Below are 20,554 nucleotides of genomic sequence, written 5' to 3' on the forward strand. Positions count from 1 at the left end.
TTTTGAGCCTGTTGCTGACTGTCTCAGGCATGGATGTCTTGGTTCCTCAACCAGTATCTCTCTTTACTTTTACTGAAATGGACTTTGATCAAGTTGTACATTAAGCCATTGGATTCATCTCTCCAAGATGTTCCTTTCAGTTGTATGTTTTTATTTTCACATGTGCTGGCACTGCTGATTTGAACTTAGACCTCTAAAGAGATGTACATGCATGTCTAAAGGTTTGAAAATGTTGCCCAGTACCTTCAAATGGAACATGGAAGCAATAAAAACTGAAATTCCCACTTCTAATGGGTATCCATGTGTATGATAGAGGTTTCAGATTATCTCTCCTGAAAAAAAAAAAAACCAAACCACCCAATCAAGATGATGAGGGTGACGATTTACTCTACATGCAGCTGGCAGATGTCTCAAAATCACCAGCCCTTGTTCTTGTGGGTGACTTTAACCTGCTGGATGTCTGCTGGAAATTTAATACAGCAGAGAAAAGGCAGTCTAAGTGGTTCCTCGAGTGCATAGAGGATAATTTTCTACTTCAGCTGGTAGATAACCCTACTAGGGCTGGGGCCCTGCTAGACCTGCTGTTCACAAACTGAGAAGGGCTGATGGGAGATGTGGTGGCTGGAGGCTCTTTGGGACACAGCGACCATTAAATTATAGTTTTCAATACTCAGGGATGCAAGAAGGGCCATCAATAAAACTTGACCCCGGACTTCTGAAGAGCAGACTTTGGCCTTTAGGAAGAGATTTTTGAAGGAAAGAGTAATCAAGCATTGGAATGGGCTGCCCAGGGAGGTGGTGGATTCGCCATCCCTGGAGGTTTTCAAGATGAGACTGGATGTGGCACTTAGTGCCATCGTCTAGTAACCACAGTAGGGTTGGACTTGATGATCTTGGAGGTCTTTTCCAACCTGGCTGATTCTATGAAATAAAAAGCCAAACAGAACAATAGCAGATAAAATACTACCATCTTTGAGGGTGAGAATTAAGTTTGCCCTTTTAGTATCACTTTGCTGTGACTACAGCAGGAGGTAACTCCATTTCATAACATCACAAGAGAGAGTTAACTTTCCTCTCCTACTAAGGAGGGGCTTTCTTTCAGCAAATGTGTTTGACTTGGTAACTTGCCTGCTCACCTGAATCCTACTTTCAGTTTTGAATGCCCTTCTCTGTATCATTCAAGTAAAGATTCTTTGACGATTGCCAGTATAGTGAAATACTAACCTGTACCAGTGACAGAGGAGTAAAATAATATTATGGAGCAATGTCTTGGAGCTGGTATGTACAATGGAAAATACAAAAGGTTCTTTCAGTCTGTGAACAACTCCCACACAGCAATTAGTGGAAAATATGAATATTTTAATGTACAGTAGCTACAGCCTACTTGAAATCAGACAGATCACCTTCAGTTCCTTGGCTTTCTGGGAGAAATATTGGCATTAAAAACACGCAAACAAGTTCCACCTCGTACCCACTTGTTTCTTACTTGAAATTGCTTTCAATGGGAGAGAAATTTAATATGAGACAGTTCAGTATGTCAGACACTTGAACTATCATCCTCTGCTTTAGTAACATTAGTAAACTCTTTGTTCCCCAATCTGCTGTTGAATACAACTTTTTCCAGCTTTGCAGTGCAAAGCAGGACACTGTGCTGTGCCTGATCCCCCTTGCACCCCTAAACCTGCTGCTGCCCACTCCAGGGAGCTCTGAGAGGGTAAGGAATGAAGCTGTGGAGTTCTTCAGAGGAACTGGAGTTTTAGTCCTCCCCCAAGTGCCTTTTACACCAGTTTGTCTCTGTTATGGTATCAGAGAGCCTAGGTGGGTGGACAGTCTGACACTTCCCTACCACCCTGCTTTGACCCTCACTGTTCTCCTTCATGTAGTAATTCTCTCTGCATACACTTTCTAGGGGACAGAAAATAATAGCCTTACATTGTAGACATTAGGTAACAATTTCTATTTTTAAGGAACAAGTGGTCTATGGAGCACATGGAATTGCCATCACTGCAGGGTTTTAAAACCACTCACAGTGATGAGACAAATACCTGCCAGAATTGATATGAGTTGATTTTGCCTTAGGGCAAAGGATGGACTGGAAGACCTGTTGAAAGTCCTTCCAAATCTATTTTCTATGACTATCTATCTAATTTAAAATTAAAAGGCAGCAGAAGAGGATCAATACGAGAGCAACATGCGAGTGGCCTTGTCTGCTGTATTCTGTAATTGCTTTATTGCATCCCTGATAAAAGGCAGAATGTAACATTGATTTTCCAAAGTTTTTTCTAAATGCTCTCATAACTTTATCAAAGGATTAGGAGCAAAAAAGATTCAGCTAAAAGCTGGACAAGCAGAGAGAAGTGCTGGAATACTGATGACTTCTCAGGCTGGAAATGCCATTTCTTGGGCAGATCTATTAGCATGCTTCCTACTTGGGAGGTGTACCAGTGGGGAGAAGAGCAAGCTGCATGGTGTGGAGAGATGTCAGTCTCCATTCTTGCTATTGAATAGTTTTTTTCTATTCAAAAAGCAAAATCTGGAAGTAAATTTTTAAAAACCTGTCAACTTGCTTATGTAAAATGCAAAGTGCTATTTGTTCTGGGAAGGCAGTTAGCTCACTTCCACTCTCCATCACATGCCTAATGGCTTTTCCAGCTAAACAGTGTATCATTTATGTTTCAAGCATGGCATTGTTTAGGTTGTCAGCTGGAATGAAGATGTGTAATTTTCTTTGGGATGAAATAATATCTTCCGCACCGGCACCGTTACATTTGCTCTTCTCCAACGTATCTGTGCTGACATTCTGTCACAGAATTGTGCATTGATGGTTTTCACAGGGAGAGGACATGCACAAAGACAAATCTAATAAAATTTGCTATGCACTTGTGAATTCACATCCTAATAATTCCAAGTGATGGGAACAGCTTCCACAGCTCTGGCTGCAGCGTGAGCTGACGGCAGCAGTGCGTGACTGAGACTTCCCATCCTCCTCCAGCCACTTGGGACTGGGTCAGTTGACTCTTGCCCATGGCAGGGGGTTGGAATAAGGTGATCTTTAAGGTCCCTTCCAACCCAAAACACCTTATGATTCTATGACTCAATCTAAAAGCTCCTTTGATTTCTAAGCTGTTCTCATTTACTCCTAGATTGCTTATTTTTAGCGATACACACACCAGGAAATGTGAGCTCTGTTTTAAAGCAATAAAAAGAAGGATTTCAGAAAGTATATTTATATGTGAAGACAATTCTTTGATGTCAGATCTCAGTGGGTGGCTAATGATAGGTTAGGTGATACAAGAGAAATAAAAAATGATAGTAAAATCATTGCAGCACTTGTGGTGAATTGGGCAAAACACTCCTTACCCCTATATCACTATTGAGACTGGCACAAAACTCCACCACCCTTCACACCAGCTAAGTCACGGGCTGCAGATCCCTGGTGTAAGCAGCTCACTCAGGGATCCCTGAGACTTTTTATGTCTCCTCATGGACAAATGGCTCAACCTGACTTCTAGCTCAGAGTATGTACAGCACTTTGGTGACCACAGGATAGATACATATGAGACAGGATGACAGCTAAAGGTCAGTATGGCTGGTTTAAGCTTCCTTCTGACAGTGTCTGACTGTGCAGTAGTGGTTAGCAATACAGGGTAGCAATGCTTATGCCCGAGATGTATAATTCTTTCTAAGTTTAGCAGACAGTTATTATTGGGGCAGTGAAAGAAATGTCATTGTGGGAACTGATTTCAGATTAAAAATCAAAATACTCGGAAGATAATTACCTATTGCATAAGATGATTGTTAAGTCCTAATGCACAATCCTCTGTGCTTTGAGGTACCAGAAAGTGTTTAGCATGTAATGGCACTTTAATGGTTCCAAATTAAATGTATCATTGAGAGTTTCAAGGATGCCCAGAAGAATTATGCTGCTATATTACTTCATGGCCTGATTGTTCCTGCAACTGAAGAAATTCAAGGATCATTCCAGTGTTTATTTTTCTCTCTTTTTCTGAGAAATGACACCAGTACTTCACTGGCCATTCCCATACTGAAACTGGCTGAGGAAACTCTTGGAAAAGGAGGCTGGAAGGGATGCAAGAATGGAGAAACAGGATGAAAGGTATTTAGAGCCGTAGATTAATGGCAGCGTTTGAGATCCTGTCACAGGCAGTCAACATCCCATTAGCTCCAGTGAACAGTCTGGATTTGGGCACAACAATGAAATCAGACGCTATTTTCTTAAATTTTAACCAAGAACTCTTGTTGCTGTATCAACACTGCTCCTGACAGCTCATCCCAACTGACCTTCCCTCTCACTCTTGTAACACTGAGGGGTTGGGATGGTGTTATTTTTGCTCCTAGATGTGCTGCTAAGTCTTGTGGTATTAGAAAGTTTAACTAGATAGCTCATCTTCAGTTTCAAAAAACAGGGACAGTTTCAACTAAACATTGCTGCAGGATTTGATGCTCTGAGTCTCAGTGCCTGCACAGCTCCCTCTGCCCTTGGTGTAAAAGCAACTCTGCACAGAATGAAACCATACTAAACCAATGTATTTTCCTCCTAAATGGGTCGTGTTTGATAATAAATGTTTACACTCTGCTATGACTGTGACACAGATGAGGAAATCATCATTAAAGTGTACTAAAAACATATTTTCAGTTTTCATAGCTCAGTAGTTTAGTCTCCAGCTGCTGAGGAGACTGGGCAATGGTAAAAAAATCAAAACACAGGATAGAGAAGATGTTCGCTCTTAGTGATGAAAAACTTCCGACTGACAGACACTGAAACAGAAGCTCACAAGTGAAGAAATCCAGTGTGGGCAGTGCCCTGTGCAATATTCCTCCCCATTGCTGACACTCAGCTCCCAAACGGATGCCTGGGGAGATGGGGAGGTGATGTTCTCTCAGTTTAGGGAGGCACTCTGATGTAGTGCGTGAGATGACTCATTCCCATTGTCCCAGCAGGACAGAGCAGCACTGAACAGAGCCCTGGATGTGTTAGTAATCTGCTCTAAACACGAACTGCTGTCTCTGACATTGACTCTTACTCTGGGTGTTCATTGAGGCTTGTCCATTTAATACTTGCCTGCCTGAACACTAAAAAATGGATTGGAAACCGTTACACAAATCACACAGCCCATGAAATGGCTCTTTGTCCCCTCATCTTGCCATTATTTGTCATGCCATTGGCAATTTCAATTTAAAAAGAGGCCACTAAAGCTGTAACACAGATGTAAGTCAGAAACAAGGCAATCACGCACACCTATCCCTGAGAATTTTATCTCCAGAGCAGGGACTCCTCTTCCCAACACAAAGGTTGCAAAGCCAGTTCAGAAAACTCTAGGATGAAAAAAGTATTTCAGATAACATAGTTCTAGTTATACCTGCACAGTCTGGTTTATAAGCAAGAGTTGTTAAAGGATTCCAGGTTAGGATTTGATGGAGGAGCAAAAAGCCTTCTGTCATTTTTGTGCCAAAAGAAGATGACCTAAAAGGAAAGCTACTGAAATTTGCTGTAAGGGAAAGATTTACATTGCTCTGGGCAGAGTGCTAGACTTCAAATCAGTTTTCCCCATCCAGGGAGGAGTAGGAGGAATGTCCCTGTGGAGACCCAACGGCAGAGTCCTGCGCTGTGCTGAACAGTTTGAGCACATGGAGAGCAATCAGCCTCATCTGTAGGAGAGATCTCAACCTGAGAAAATCTCTTTATAGGATAGGATGCCACAACAGTGTCTAACAAAATTCAGGACTAGGACAGACAAGCTGCTTGGTATCTCTCTGCCATTAACACTCGATGAACATAAACGTCAGTGGAGACACAGAAGGATCCACCACCCAGCAATAAACAGATGGCGAAATTGCTGGGAGAGAGAATCAAATCAAGAGACTAAAATGAGTTTGAGACCTGAAAGAAGAATGAAGACAACTAACTAGCTCTATGCAGAAATGGTACAAATACCAATCTAAAAAAAAAAGTGAGTTAAAATAATCCTAACCCCCTCAGGCTGGTTAATGTAGCTGTATCCAGTGTGTATCAGTGTGGTGTTCCTAGCACTAAACTACAAAGCAATTTGTCATATTTGTATAAATAACAATCAATGCAGCACGACCAATCTACACTGCTAACAAAAATGTGCAACGCAAAATCATTGCAATTTTGGTAAATCAGTTTCTTTAATGGGAGTTAAGATTTTGGCTGTTTTCTTCACATTTTGTCTTGGTGCAGAGCAAATGGTTCTGAAAGATTTTTCTGAGTGGGTGACACTACACAGCACATGGCAATGACTTAAGTCAGCAGTCACACTGCATTAAAACAGAAAATTTGCATTGAAAATACAGCTAACTGATATACTCTGGAGTATTTTACTCATATTTTTTTGCCGCACAGAGTTCAAAAGGAACATTCATTTTTCTGTGAGGGTTGGTACTTGAAACAATAGTCAGAATTACCCAAATTACTTTCCTCTTCACACCAGGAGACAGAGCTTTAAAGTAACACCTTGGAGTACTTTGCAGTTTGGAATAACAATGCCATTCTCTTCCTTTTCAGCTGGATTTGAACAACTGAAAGCTATCAGAAATCGCTGGAATTCTACCATCATAAACAAAGTGCAGATGTGGTTTACTCTCTGTCCTTCAGGCTTTTTTGGGGCCCAGACAATGTTATTTGTGTGCTTTTTCAAACCAGTATTTTTCACCTCCAATTGATCCACTAAGACAGTATTTTATGCTCCATAAACAGAGAACCTGGCCAACTAGCTAAAACCTGCACTAAGACAAGGATTGCAGGAAGAATTGTGAGAAATGATGGAGCTTCCTTCTGCCACATTCCCCCAAGGCAGCAGAAAGATGGGAAAAAAGCAATCTCTCAGTGGAAAGAGAAAACCAAGTTGAATTTCATGCTGCTGTGAGCTGGGTTAGACAGACGTACCATGCCCTGTTAGAGAGAGCATGAAGCATCAGACTGAGTATTCAGGTCCAGACATATGAATTTAGATCCAGTTTGGGATAAACTTGGCCTTGAGCAACCTGATCTAGTGAGGAGGTGTCCCTGCCCATGATGGGGGGGACACACTAGATCATCTGTAAGGTCCATTCCAACTCTTAAATTCTGTAATTCTATGATTCTATGATAAACAGCACATGAAGTATCAGGAGTAAAGAGAACTTTAAGGCCTCGATTGTTTCTGGGGTTGCTTTCATCTGTGGCACATGTTGATATCCTCAAGAGGGTTTAATACGGGTTGGGAGGTCTGTCAGCTTTCCCTTCATGTCTGAATCATCCCTCAAACCAACTGCTGGGAGCAATTCATAGCTCAAGAGTCCAGTCCTCTGGATTATGTGTTACAGAGAGGGATATCAGCTCAGGTCCTCTGTCCTGACATACAAAATGATCGAGTGACAGAACAACCAAACCTCAGAGTTCATGTTGTCAGCCCTAATCTCTCGGATGGCCCTGGAGGCTCTGGGACTGTAAGAGGCTGTGATCTCTGCTGCTGGCTGAGCTTAGGTGCATCACCCAACCTCTAGCGCAATTCCAGGCAAGCAACGAGTTTGTTTCAGCTAAAATCCAGTTACAGCTAAACACCTGATGCTTCATTCAGATGCCACCCCTGAGTATTCAACACTTGGTGGAGTGCAGTCAGTTCCAATGTTTGGTGACACCCTGCTTCTCCCATCCAGGAACACCAAACATTTTATGTAACTATGTGACATTAAGCTGTCACAATCTGCTACAGTTGCTGAACTCTACATTAAATATAATGCACAGCACTACACCAGTGTGGGTGGACAACATAATCAGGCATCCTCAAAGGTACCTAAATCTGTGAGCAACCTACATACTGTGCCTGCACGAAAGGACATATTATGGTTGATCGTGACAAGAGCTTCTTTTCTAAAAGCACTTTCAAAAAATGTAATTGGAATTTTTAATCCATGCATCCTCCTTGCATGAGTGACTCTTTCTCCCACCATGCCACAGCACAGATCTTCCATCTGATTTACCATCTACCACCAGGTCTGTCAGCACTCGATACCTATGGAATGTTTGTGTTTGAAAGGATTGGGATTGGGAGAGAGGAAATTAAGCTTTTCGTCAGATGTACGTCATGGAGGGGGTTTTGAGTAAATGAAAAAACTACATTTTGTGTGTCTGAGTGTGCAGCTAAAGATAAAGGGACTCTGCTATAAGATCTCGTGACTTGAGCAGGGAACCTTCACTCAAACATCACAGCTCAACAACAATCTGGAGGAAAAATACTCCAGCTACTAATCTTCATTTTCAAGGCATAAAGCTCAGGCCTTTGGTATTGTTTCCACTTCCACTATTCAGAAATTAGATCTTGGCTTTCTTAATTTCAGGAGATTTAACTCAATATGTAACATTCCTTATACCTTAGTTTACATCAAAGTCCATCATGAGTTCATCACAGTGCACATGAAGATTTGAACACTGATTAACCTAAATCTAAGAAAACCCATGTTAACATATTTGATTGAGAAAACATCATGAAAAGCTATTTTTCTTGCAGGAGATTTGAACCAGTTATACCATTCATAGCCAACACATACATGGATTATTGCAAGGGAACAGACTTTTGTCCAGCAACTATTTATAAACCTGCTCAAACTTTAGCCTAGGTTGTGGTTTTGATGGCAGTGGGACTGTTTCAAGAGGGAAACTAAGTTTGAACATAAGTGTCAGTAGGATTAAGGCCATAAATTGTGATTTTATATTGCCTTTGGGAAGGTCACTGCATTTCTGTGACAGAAAGACTAACCAGAGAACAGATTGTCTCTGTAGCTTTTTCAGCAAATACTATCTGTATTTTGAGATATTTCATCTGCTATTAATATATACTGAAGAGGTTTTTTGTTAAATTAGTATTCTCTGCTTGTCTGTACTATTGAGAGAAGTATTGCAGGTTTTCATTTTATTTCCTTTTTAGAATGTTTTGAGCAACATTAACAAACATTTGGTAAGTAATATACAAACCCTAATGTTACAGTAATTGCAATATGATTATTTACTTGCCAGACATCTCCAGGAAAAAAATCCCACACCTCATTTCAGTTAGTGTCTTTAAAGAAGCTCCGTTTCTCTTTTCCTCCTCCCTCTCTGTTCCACTAGCTGAAAAACCAATAAAATTTTTCTCCACCTCCTCTACAGTTCAGAACAAGATCTATGTGCATTTCTCCTAGGCATGTTTTGAGACCCAGAAGGGGATGAAAATAGTTAATGTTCAACGGGAGTCTTCATTTGAGACACCAACCTGTACCATTCCATTCACCTTTCTGATATGCTGCAAGCCAACTATTAAACAATTTTCTGATCAATTTAAGTCCAGCCTGGGGAGAGGAAACAGTTAAAGAAATGTCTCAAGTGTACTTGCATTCAGCTAATCAGACTTTGTGTGCATCCACGGATGGTACAGAGCTGAAATCAATCATTGATAATGAAACCACAAATGAGAAATGGACTGAAGATTCCTTTCCAGGATTAGAAATACTGTGCACAATTTACATTACATATGCTGTGATCATTTCAGTGGGTCTCCTTGGAAATGCTATACTCATCAAAGTCTTCTTCAAGATTAAATCAATGCAGACAGTTCCCAACATCTTCATCACCAGCCTGGCCTTTGGAGACCTGCTGCTCCTGTTAACCTGTGTGCCGATAGATGCGACACGGTACATCGTGGATACCTGGCTCTTCGGAAGGATTGGCTGCAAGCTGCTGTCTTTTATCCAGTTAACCTCAGTTGGAGTATCAGTGTTTACCCTGACTGTTCTCAGTGCTGACAGGTGGGTCTGTGCAACTGATTTGCCAGGAGATACTGCAGGTGTGAATTAGGAATGGCTAAAAGAGCATTTTGCACAATAATAAATGGCACATTGCAATAGACTAAGAAAACCCAAATTGACCATTCTCCCATGTAATTGAAAAACGTGTGGCAGAAAAATTGGGGAAGTTTTTTGTAGTGGAGTGAAGTGAGAAAGGTTCTTTAAACCTTTTGACCCTTTATTAGCTTGAAGTACAATACAAGGGGTTTTCTCAGTTGCACAGAAAAGGGGAATGGCTTAAGTTAGGGAAAAGACAGGATATTGGTGCTATCTAGTGGTGCACTAAAGTAGTCAGGGAAGATGAAAAATAAAACTGTGAAAATTAGTGAAAATCCTTTGTCCTGTGCACTCAGGGAGGCTCTAAAATACTGCAACATAAAAGATTGATGTGGTGTAAACAGCCAAAAGCAAACACAGAACAGGCTGGGGGACAAAGGAATGAGTCTTGTGATCTGATGACTAATGTAATTTTCAGCTTGATAAGTGCATGACACAATTTGAATATTATCTCTTATAGTTCTTACATCTTTTACAAATGTATTTTAGTTCAGAGATACTGAAATTAAACTCAGGTTACAATGACAACACTGTCAGTAGGGACCAGTGAGTGCTCTGACTGCTGTCAGGAGCTGCTGAACAGTAAGTTTTCCATGTACTTCTCCCCTGAATGAATAAAACTAAGATAAGATTTCAGTTCAATCAGCCAGAGCATGTCAAGGAGTAGAAAAACAGCAAATGAAATCTATTATCAAGAGAGAAAAAGATTTCCATCTAGTATTCCAAGGATTGTGGGCTGTATGTAATAGCAAGTTGTTCATGTGTCCAGAATTGAAGCAATGGTACTGTTACTGTACTCCCCAAAACATCAGCCAACACAGGAATGGCCACACTGGGTCAGATCAAGAGTCCAATACCAGTCTCCAGTAGTGGTAGTATATGGAGAAGAAAAGACACATAGGAAGTATAAAGACCTCTACACAACACTACACTTACACCCCAAGCCTTCAGGTGACCCCCCGAGCAGATGTAGTTTCTGCCTATTTTCCCTTTTAGATCCTTGTTCAGCCTCTTCTTGAACTTGTTTAGCAATGACTTTCACTGCCTGTTTCATAAACAACTCCTTCTTCTCTGCTTTGCATGTGGCTTCCTCTGATGACACTGGCTCTTGTGCCAGAAAAGACAGTGACCTGTATCCATCTCTCCAGGCTATTCATGTTGCATTCTATCTTTGGTATATTTGTGTTTCTTTTAGTTAAGGTGTGCAGAGCAGCACATGGTGTTCAAGAGTTGCATGAACCAGGGATATGGATAACTGCACAATTGTCTCTTCTGCTCTTCATTATTTTCCTGATCATTCCTAACATTTTATCTTTTTGTTGTTTGGGGTTTTTTTTAGGGTTTGGTGTGATTTTTCAACTACTGCTGAATATAAAGCTAATGTTTTCACTGAACTACCCATTGTAGACCCAAGGTCTTGGTCCTGTATGGCATCTATTCAGAATCCCCCATGGACTAGATGACCTTTAAAGGTCCCTTCCAAACTCAAGTATTCCCTGATTCTATGGTTTAGACCCTTGCCTCTATTTAATTCTGCATGGTAGCTGTTACATAAATACTCCACGCTACTTTTTCACTGGGTAAATACATGGTAAAGCTCAGGAGATCAGTCATGTGCTCAATGCCAGATTATCGTGTTCCAGGATGCTAGAAGAGCTCAAAGGCAATAAAAATGGCATTTTTTTTTGATAAATAGCAATCCTGCTTCCAGTTTTCTATTTAAATTTGCCTAGAGCAGAAAAAGACCAGATCATCATGTTGTGCAAAATGGTACAACTAACCTGTATTATCCTCTGGGTCCTTTTTCATTGTCTTTCCTTTCATGCCTCTCTTGTGCCCCCATGGAGGGGTCTCTTCTCTCTGCATTATCAAGAGTTCCTGATACTCTGGGAGCAGGGTATGTTGCTTCCTGTGTTTCATCCACCTTCGTGGCAGTTGGTCCTTATTCCATGTCCCATTTCCACACAGATTTTCACACATTATAGATTTAACCAGATTTTTTCATATGTCTGACTCAGTCCACATGCTGCAGTATCCACTCGTGCTTTATAAATATGAATGAATCCTGGAGCATTAATTTGAGTCAGCTCACTGCACTCAGCTGGAGTCTTAGGAACATAGAAGAAAGGAGGTGTGCACATGCTTGGTTTCATGTATTTATAAAATAGTTAACCTGTTTCATACCTTTACCAGTTTTGTATGCTGGACAGAGTGGCTGGAGAGCACCAGGCAGAAAGGGACCTGGGAGTTTGAATAGATAGAAAGCTGAACATGAACCAGCAGTGTGCTCAGGGGGCCAAGAAAGCCAATGGCATCCTGGCCTGGATCAGGAACAGTGTGGTCAGCAGAACCAGGGAGGTGATTCTGCCCCTGGACTTGGCACTGGTGAGGCCACACCTTGAATAGTGTGCTCAGTTCTGGGCCCTGAGAGGCTGCTGAAGGGACTGGAGCACAAGTGCCATGAAGAGAGGCTGAGGGAGCTGGGGGTGTTCAGCCTGGAGAAGAGGAGGCTCAGGGGAGATCTTATCACCCTCTACAACTCCCTGACAGGAGGTTGGAGTCAGGTGGGGTCTCTTGGTCTCTTCTCCCAGGCAACCAGCAGTAGGACAAGAGGGCACAGACTCAAGCTCTGCCAGGGGAGGGTTAGGTTGGATATTCGGAAGAGATTTTTCATGGAGAGAGTGCTCAGGCATTGGAATGTGCTGCCCAGGGAGGTGGTGGAGTTACCATCCCTGGAGGTTTTCAAGATGAGACTGGATGTGGCACTTAGTGCCATGGTCTAGTAACCACGGTAGGGTTGGACTCGATGGTCTTGGAAGTCTTTTCCAACCCAGTTGATTCTATGATTCTATGATTTTAACTCTCTCATTTACCTTTCTGGGCGGCACCATAAAATTAGGAAAGAGTACTGTCTTTAGTAATCCCAATCTAAACAGTGCAAGTCATCTCAGGAAGGCTTTAATGACAAGTCTTACAAGCCAATCCATTCAAATACATGCTTAAAGTTAATTTTTACATTTCCATCTTAATTCTGAAGAGTCAGCATCTGTTTTCTTTTCCAAGATGATTCCAGAACCCTTAGTTTAGCAAGAAACTGATGGCTTTACCCTTAGGTTTGCATTGTCAGTGCTCACATCACTTCTGTATTTGTTCTGACACTGGTGTTGGTGTTTTAGGTACAGAGCCATCGTTAAGCCCTTGGAACTACAGACTTCAGATGCTCTCCTCAAGACCTGCTGCAAAGCTGGCTGTGTTTGGATCGTCTCCATGATATTTGCTATCCCAGAGGCTGTTTTTTCAGATTTGTACTCTTTCAGCAACCCTGAGAAAAATGTAACTTTCGAGGCGTGTGCCCCCTATCCTGTATCTGAGAAGATCCTGCAGGAAGCTCATTCCCTGGTTTGCTTCTTAGTGTTCTACATTGTACCCTTAGCTGTCATTTCTGTCTACTACTTTCTCATCGCCAGAACTTTATATAAAAGTACAGCCAACATGCCAGCAGAAGAACACGGTCATGCCCGTAAGCAGGTAAGCTGTGATCAAGCAGTAAAGTGTCTGATTTTCCAAAGTCTCCTGTGCTGATCAAGTCTGAATTCTTGAGGAAAAACTACCTGATGATGGAGTAAAAAGCTTCATTACTCAGCCCATATCAGCAATCCAAACTCAGCTGTGCACTTACACACATGCTCATGACTCATCCCTTGTGAGCTTTCCTAAAGAGGGATGGGCTTGTTGTGCTTTATCATGACCCTATAGACTCAGGAGTTAAAACATTGAAATGTAAACACTGAGATCTCACCCATGTGAGCTGGCATTATTAACTACTGCACTTTTAAATCTTTGTCTAGATGACAATGCCACATGATTTATCATAGAATCATAGAATTTTAGGGGGTGGAATGGACCTTATAGATCATCTAGTCTCAACCCTCTGACCTAGGCAGGGACACCAGACCAGGCTGTCCAAGACTTCATCCAGCCTGGCTTTGAACACTGCCAGGGCTGGGGCAGCCACAGCCTCCCTGGGCAACCTGTGCTGGTGTCTCACCACCCTCACAGGAAAGGGTTTTTGCTAATATCTAACCTAAATTTCCTCTCTTTCAATTTGTACCCATTGCCCCTTATCTGTCACTGCAGCTCCTAATCAAGAGTCCCTCTCCATCACCTCTGTAGTCCCTTCAGATACTGGAAGGTTGCTATGAGTTCTCCACACAACCTCCTCTTCCCCAGACTGATCAGCCCCAACTCCCTCAGCCTGTCCTCACAGGGGAGATGCTAATAGAGAGATTCCCTTTATAATGGAAAGGGAATGTACTCCTCAGTGGACATACTTTGTTTAAAAATTATGAAATAGATTTATTTTCCTGTTGATTTCTTGGTTGGTTTCGTTGTTGTTGTTGGTTTGATTTTTTTTTTCATTTTTTGGTTACTAATGCATTTAGACTTTTACACCCCTTTGCAAATCAGCACCAATACCACAAACATGTTACTACTCACTATTAATGCCACACATGCATTACTTCCTCACAGATTGAATCCCGCAAGAGAGTTGCAAAAACAGTGCTGGTGCTTGTTGCTTTGTTTGCCTTTTGCTGGCTGCCTAACCACATCCTCTACCTGTATCGCTCTTTCACGTACCACACTTCTGTGGATGCTTCCACCTTCCACCTGATAGCGACTATCTTTTCCCGCGCCTTGGCCTTCAGCAATTCCTGCGTCAATCCTTTTGCTCTTTATTGGCTGAGTAAAAGTTTCAGAGAACATTTCAAAAAGCAGGTGTCATGCTGCAAGGAAGTGTTTCGTCCAAAGCCTCCCAGTGCTGCCCACAGCAATTCTCCTACCAGGGCTCTGTCAGTCACTGGCAGCACACACGGCTCGGAAATCAGTGTTACACTGCTGACAGATTACAGCATCACCAAAGAAGAGGAAAGTGTTTAGTCCTTGTGGGATGAACAAGGAAACTGAGCCTTTGCAATCAAGTCACTGCTACTGGGATACTGGGAAGAGGTAGCATGGTTTGTCCTGTCTGTGAGTGTCCATCAGGAATTCCTCATTTTAAACATTATGATAATGAAATCAAACCGTGTGGGAGAAGAAGCTGCAACAGCTGAACTTTCCAGTATAAACTCAAAGGGATTGCTCATGTTCCCAAGCATATAGATCCCTATCCGGAATTCCTGGACTGGGCAGGAGAGGAGTTAGCAGAGTTGGTGTGAGAATTGGCTGTGAGGATGGTTTTGTTCTTGGTGACTTGCTCTTTGACTCATGACTGAGAGCTCCCTTGGACAAGCACTTGCATCTATGGCAAGAAAGCAAAACCACCTGGTCAGAACACAATCAACCAGGCAGATTTTTGGCTTGTTTAATTTCTTCTACCTAAGGCTAAGAATTGGCAAACGCTTCAGAAAGAATGTTAAAATGAAAGAAGGCTAAGGTTTGTAGAACTGTGAAGTTAAAAGAGAAAAGGAATTATGGATCCATACTAGGCTTTGCTCTGTCAGTGACTCCGAAATCCTGGGTAAGAGCTGACGGCTGTGTAGTGAGATAGATGTCCTCTGCTGTTCCTAAGGAAGTCAAAGGAATTAGCAAGTGATCATCTCTCTGAAAGCTCTAATCCCTTTTAACCACACCTGTAAAATTATTTGTGATCTATGGGTATAACACCTCAGCAGTGCAGAGTTCTTTATCATTACAGTGATTTAACATCAAGAAATTGGGGTGGATCTGTATCAGTTCTCGTTGGGATTTACAGTGCACTCCTGAATCTGTAACTGCTTAAACGTTCCCTCCTGCCTTACTTTGCTGTGGCTCCCAGAGTGGTCTTGCGTGCACAGCCTGGATTTCTCTCAGCTGAAACTGTGTGTCCAGTCCATGGAACCAGACCAGTGTGAGTTTGAAATAAGGACCCCAAAATGTACAGCTAGGGGGGTCAGACTAACCCTTTACCTCCACAGATCCACTCCTGCTGTAGTGTATGTGGTTGTATCTGAGTGGTCTGCACATGTTCAAGCATGCTGGGAGAGCTGGATTTTGCTACTGTACTAACTTTCTATTCTTCAAGTTCTTCAAGTAGTATCTTTTCTGAATATTAGGTTAGACTGTCCTAATGAGATAGGCCTTGTAATCTCAATCCATTGATTTTATGTCTTTGCTTGCAGAGACAAGTCAGCACAGCCTGTCCATCCCTACAGAGCTCAGCAGCACTGCTGGCAGGGACTGCCTTCCCATCAGGAGCTACAGGAGGCAAATCTTCCCACCCCATGTTAGAAAAAAGCTGAATGACACTTTTATGAATTTTAACCTGAGCCAAAACTTTGTTCTGTGGGAGCTGGTGATAGAAAACACAATAGATTTTCCATTGTTTAAACTAAGGGAGTTCTATCTCAAAAACAATCTGTGCATTACAGTATAGAAGATGCAACATATGAATGAAAATAGTTCTGTCAGTCACAGAAGCTTCAGTAACAGCTAACCCTTGAAGGTGTAACCCCCTTCCAGCTGCACAAAGCCCCTAAGGCATGGCTGGAAATCCATCCACCCATGCACCACTATCTGAGAGCACTATAAGATGAGAAAACCTATTTGCAGTTTCTCTCTGTTGACTGCCCTAATCAGAAAAATAAAACCAAACTATAAATCCCAAGGGCATTGGAATACAACCTCTGTCGTTGTAAACCAGTTAATGACAGACCAGTTTAATCCCATCAGACCTGGCCTTATTTTACTACACTCCTCATGTTACGAGCTGCAAGGCTGCAAGCACTAATTTTCAAATGGATTCTTCCTTTTATTGTACCAGGTGTACACCAGGATAGAATCACTGAAATGAATGGAAATATAATAACACAGAAATGCAATTTTTGGCAAAGCAGACTCCAGAGACCTTATTTTACTCTCTTTGTCTTAATGTAACGCATTCCCTAGTAGTGAGCTATGTACAAATATAACAAACATATTGCACTGATATTTTCTCCTCTGTTTTTCTTCATGGAGCTGCAGGCTGAGACTGAAATAAGGAGATAAGCCCACACACTCATGAACCTACTTTTATCTTCCTGGATCTTACTAGAGGGAATTATAAACAAAAGAAAAATCCACAGAATTAGTTACTTACATCATTCTTTATTCTAGACCAGTAAAGCCTTTGGGATCAGATCTGCTATGTGTTTATGGACTTCACAATTTGTCTCTGTTGGAGATGAAATTTCGCACTGCAAAATCCTTGGCTACACCTCACCATGGCCCTTAAACACCAGAGTTTCCTAATTCACCATTTTTCTTGCTTTGCATGCAGCTACTTTTTTGCTTGTGTAACTACTCCTCTAACTGAATGGTCTATCTATTGCTAATATATCCTGTTACAGAACTGATGGTTTTGCTATATTCTGAACATGTTTTGGTTAAAAACTGGCAATATTTCAAGCCCTAATTTAATTATTTTGTGTACTTTATGCTTTGTTAATTCTGTACTTTCAGATCTTCATGATATGTTGTATTGGAGTGATATATTGGTCAACATATCTTTTTGTCTAAACACTCTGATCTTATTCATTCCATCTATTCCCCACAATATAATTATTCATAAAATTACACATTACCATATCTGGATTTAGGGGGAAAGGGTTGTTTCCTTTGTAATCTTTTCTCAGTGTTCCAAAACCAGGTTCTTTCACCCCTAAGTAATACAAGAATAATTCTGTAAGAGCATATGGGAATAAGTCTATTTACAGAAATATTGAGTGTTACTTATCAAAGAACTGGGATGAATAATTAGGGCTTCACTATTTATGCCCACAATGTAAGAATAGGTAGAAAAATGGCACAAAACACAGCAAGGCAAGACTCCATCAAGGTCTTGCTCATGTGGAGTCTTACTGAGACAGTAAATATGATTTCTAGTTTGTACTGTTTGCACCTTTTTTGTAGTCTGGTTTGTGAATGAGATGCACACATTGCATCTCATTGCACCTGTTTGTGTTAGCAACAGGTTTATATCAGTACTCTAATTTGTGCTGATACTACGTGATGTTGGTTTATATCAGAATTTGTGCTGATACTACGTGATGTTGGTTTAGTTAAAAAACCCCAACAAAAATCCACAAAAATGAATAAGACCCTGTCAAAGGTCTACTATAGTGTAACCAACTGCATCTCCAGCAAATGGCACAGGGTATTAAAGTCAGCTACACAATTATAACCATTAAAGCTCCCCCTCTTCTTCTCATATAAAGTATTGCTTATTTCACATGGGCTGCCTGCTCACACTCCTGTGTTTCTGCTAATAATATTGCAATTATAGGATAAGCTGAAGTTATGCACAGCTACAGCAGTTGCACATTTGAATCAGTGGTACTTGAAAAAATAATACAGGCTCTAATCAGTGTTTAGTTATGGGCTCTGCCATGGATGGTCCCCTCAGTGAACGGTGAGGTGTGAAGACTCCTCTTCACTCTCCCTAGTGTGTGTGACAGCTACAGACTCCAGCTCCATGGAATGCCCTAAGAGTAACCTCTCTGTACTTAATCACTAGTTACTGCCTCCTTGATTTAACATCACAAAGCATCTCAAGAAAAGAGTGTTTACCTAATTAAGTGTTAGCTATCGAACTGCTAGTTCCCCTCTAAGAGGCAGCAAAACACCACTCCAGGAAAACCAAGACACAGGTACTTCTATTAGGTGGTACCTCTAGAACAACATTCAGGAGGTATCTCTAGACCAGTATCCAGCTCTGATGAACCGAGACTGCTTTGTATCACACAGAAGTCTGGTACAGATACAGAATCATCATACTAATGCACCCTTTTAATATTTACTTTGAGACATTTTGTCAGGATTTGACATTTCTTGACAGTTTAGACTGATCTGAGCTGTGAAACACTCGAGCTCTTCGCAGCATCCCCAGAACATGCAGAGCAGCAGTGCCTGTGCAGCCACGAGTTATATCGTCTCAAGGGTGTGATTGAGAGAAAAGCTGTCTTGACCCCCAAAATTCTGAGTTTCCAGCCAAATCAGCGCCCTGGGCTGGCTCCCTGGGCTGTCTTCGCTGCAGAGGAAGAGGACAGATGGTGGTGACACCGTGCGAGGCTGTGCCGCAGCAGCTGCTGCCACACATGCCGTTAGCTGTGGGAAGTGTGAGGGAACTCGAGGTAGTTTGTCCTCGTAGCTACCTTAAAGTGTGCAAATCAGATTTACCATGCACAAACCCTGCTGCACACCAGCACACTGACTCCCATTGGATTAGGATTAAATCTGGACCTCTTGCTCCCCAGGACAGTGCCCCAGTGCCTCGCTGCAGGCAGATCTGCACACCAGGAAAATCTGTTCTGCCTGGGCATAGATTTCACTACAATCACTCAGGTTATGATCGTAAAAACACTCCACAAAAATGGGAAAAAAAGCTATTTCAGACTTAAATTGTATCACTCTTACAATGTCTAAGGCTATGATTATCTTATTTCCAAACATATCCCCAATTCCAATTCTTATAAGCAAGCACAGTTTATGTCAAGCCTCTTCAAAATCCAATAACTCTTTGGAAGCTAAGACAAATGGCTCTGAAGCGATCACAAAACAATCTTCGGACAACTATCGTAATAGCCCTGCCAAGAGAAAATTCTTGAAGCATCAAAGATGTCATTATCTAGGTTGCCTGTTCTTTGTGCACCAGCCAAAGGTTACTAGAGCTCTATATTTATATCCTCAGCAGCTCCATCCGACAGCCTGCTGCCCAGGCAGGGAGCTGTGTCGCTCTGTCCCCACAGAGCTTCGCAATCTCCTGTCTTTCACTGCATTAGCCTTCCAGTCTGTATGACAGCAAAGGCATATTTTGTTCCTGGAACACTATTTTCCAGAAAACTCCTGAATAGAATGTTTGTTTCTGAGTGCAAAGATCACTTTGCCCCTGGCAACCAGCCCCTGCCAGCTTCGATGGGGCTGTTGGGCTCAGTTTTCATGGTGCACTAGTGCCTGGGGTTTGTAGCTCTAGGTTAAGTTTTGCATAACAAAACCTGATCAGTGTGCTGCTTCAGCAGTCGAAAGTATTCTAAATAGATACACTCCCCATTAAATTTGGGCTTGATGTAAAGCTGCCTGGGCTACGCTGAGAGAACCACTAGATGGCACTGAATGAAGGTCTTTTAAGGAAAACCGTGTTTGAAATATATAAGCATTCACAGAGTACTAATTGCAGCCTTCATTAATGCAAACTAATTCACTGTTGTGAAGACAAGTCTCATCCCACTGTCCCAACACATCAACCCATCCCAGAGGGAGCACAACGGCCGTGACTGGACACCCTCAGCCACGGGAGGAGAACTAACATCGTTTATTGACATTTTGCGTCCCAGTTTTGTCTCATTTATGTCTTTTTTTTTTTTTTTGCCTTTGCCTCTAGCAGGCCACGAGTGCAGTTTTTCAGTGCCAGGTGATGGCCAGGCCTGTGCACAGCACAATTGGCAGCCATCGTGTCTTCCAGGCAGCAATAGGGAAAAGCATTGCAGCAAGAAGTGCTTTCAGTGTTTTGTGTCCCTTAGCAAGCTTTGATTTGACAATATTAATATTTTCTTTTTATAACTTTTATTTTGTTATGCAACTAAACACGCAACAGTGTCCATGCAGGGCCCATTGAGGCACAAGTCTGAGGCGCCAGTGCCAG

General features: G+C 41.9%; 1 protein-coding gene across 1 annotated transcript; it reads left to right on the forward strand.

Moving 5' to 3' along the window:
* Positions 1-9,373: 9,373 nt before the first annotated feature.
* BRS3 (bombesin-like receptor 3) lies at positions 9,374-14,838 on the forward strand. Its single transcript, XM_009071446.1, has 3 exons — positions 9,374-9,804; positions 13,077-13,428; positions 14,431-14,838. The coding sequence occupies exons 1-3, from the start codon at positions 9,374-9,376 to the stop codon at positions 14,836-14,838; spliced, it is 1,191 nt and encodes a 396-aa protein (XP_009069694.1).
* The last annotated feature ends 5,716 nt before the right edge of the window (positions 14,839-20,554 follow it).

Source organism: Acanthisitta chloris, unplaced genomic scaffold, assembly GCF_000695815.1.
Source record: "Acanthisitta chloris isolate BGI_N310 unplaced genomic scaffold, ASM69581v1 scaffold21313, whole genome shotgun sequence".
Classification (NCBI taxonomy): Eukaryota; Metazoa; Chordata; class Aves; order Passeriformes; family Acanthisittidae; genus Acanthisitta; species Acanthisitta chloris.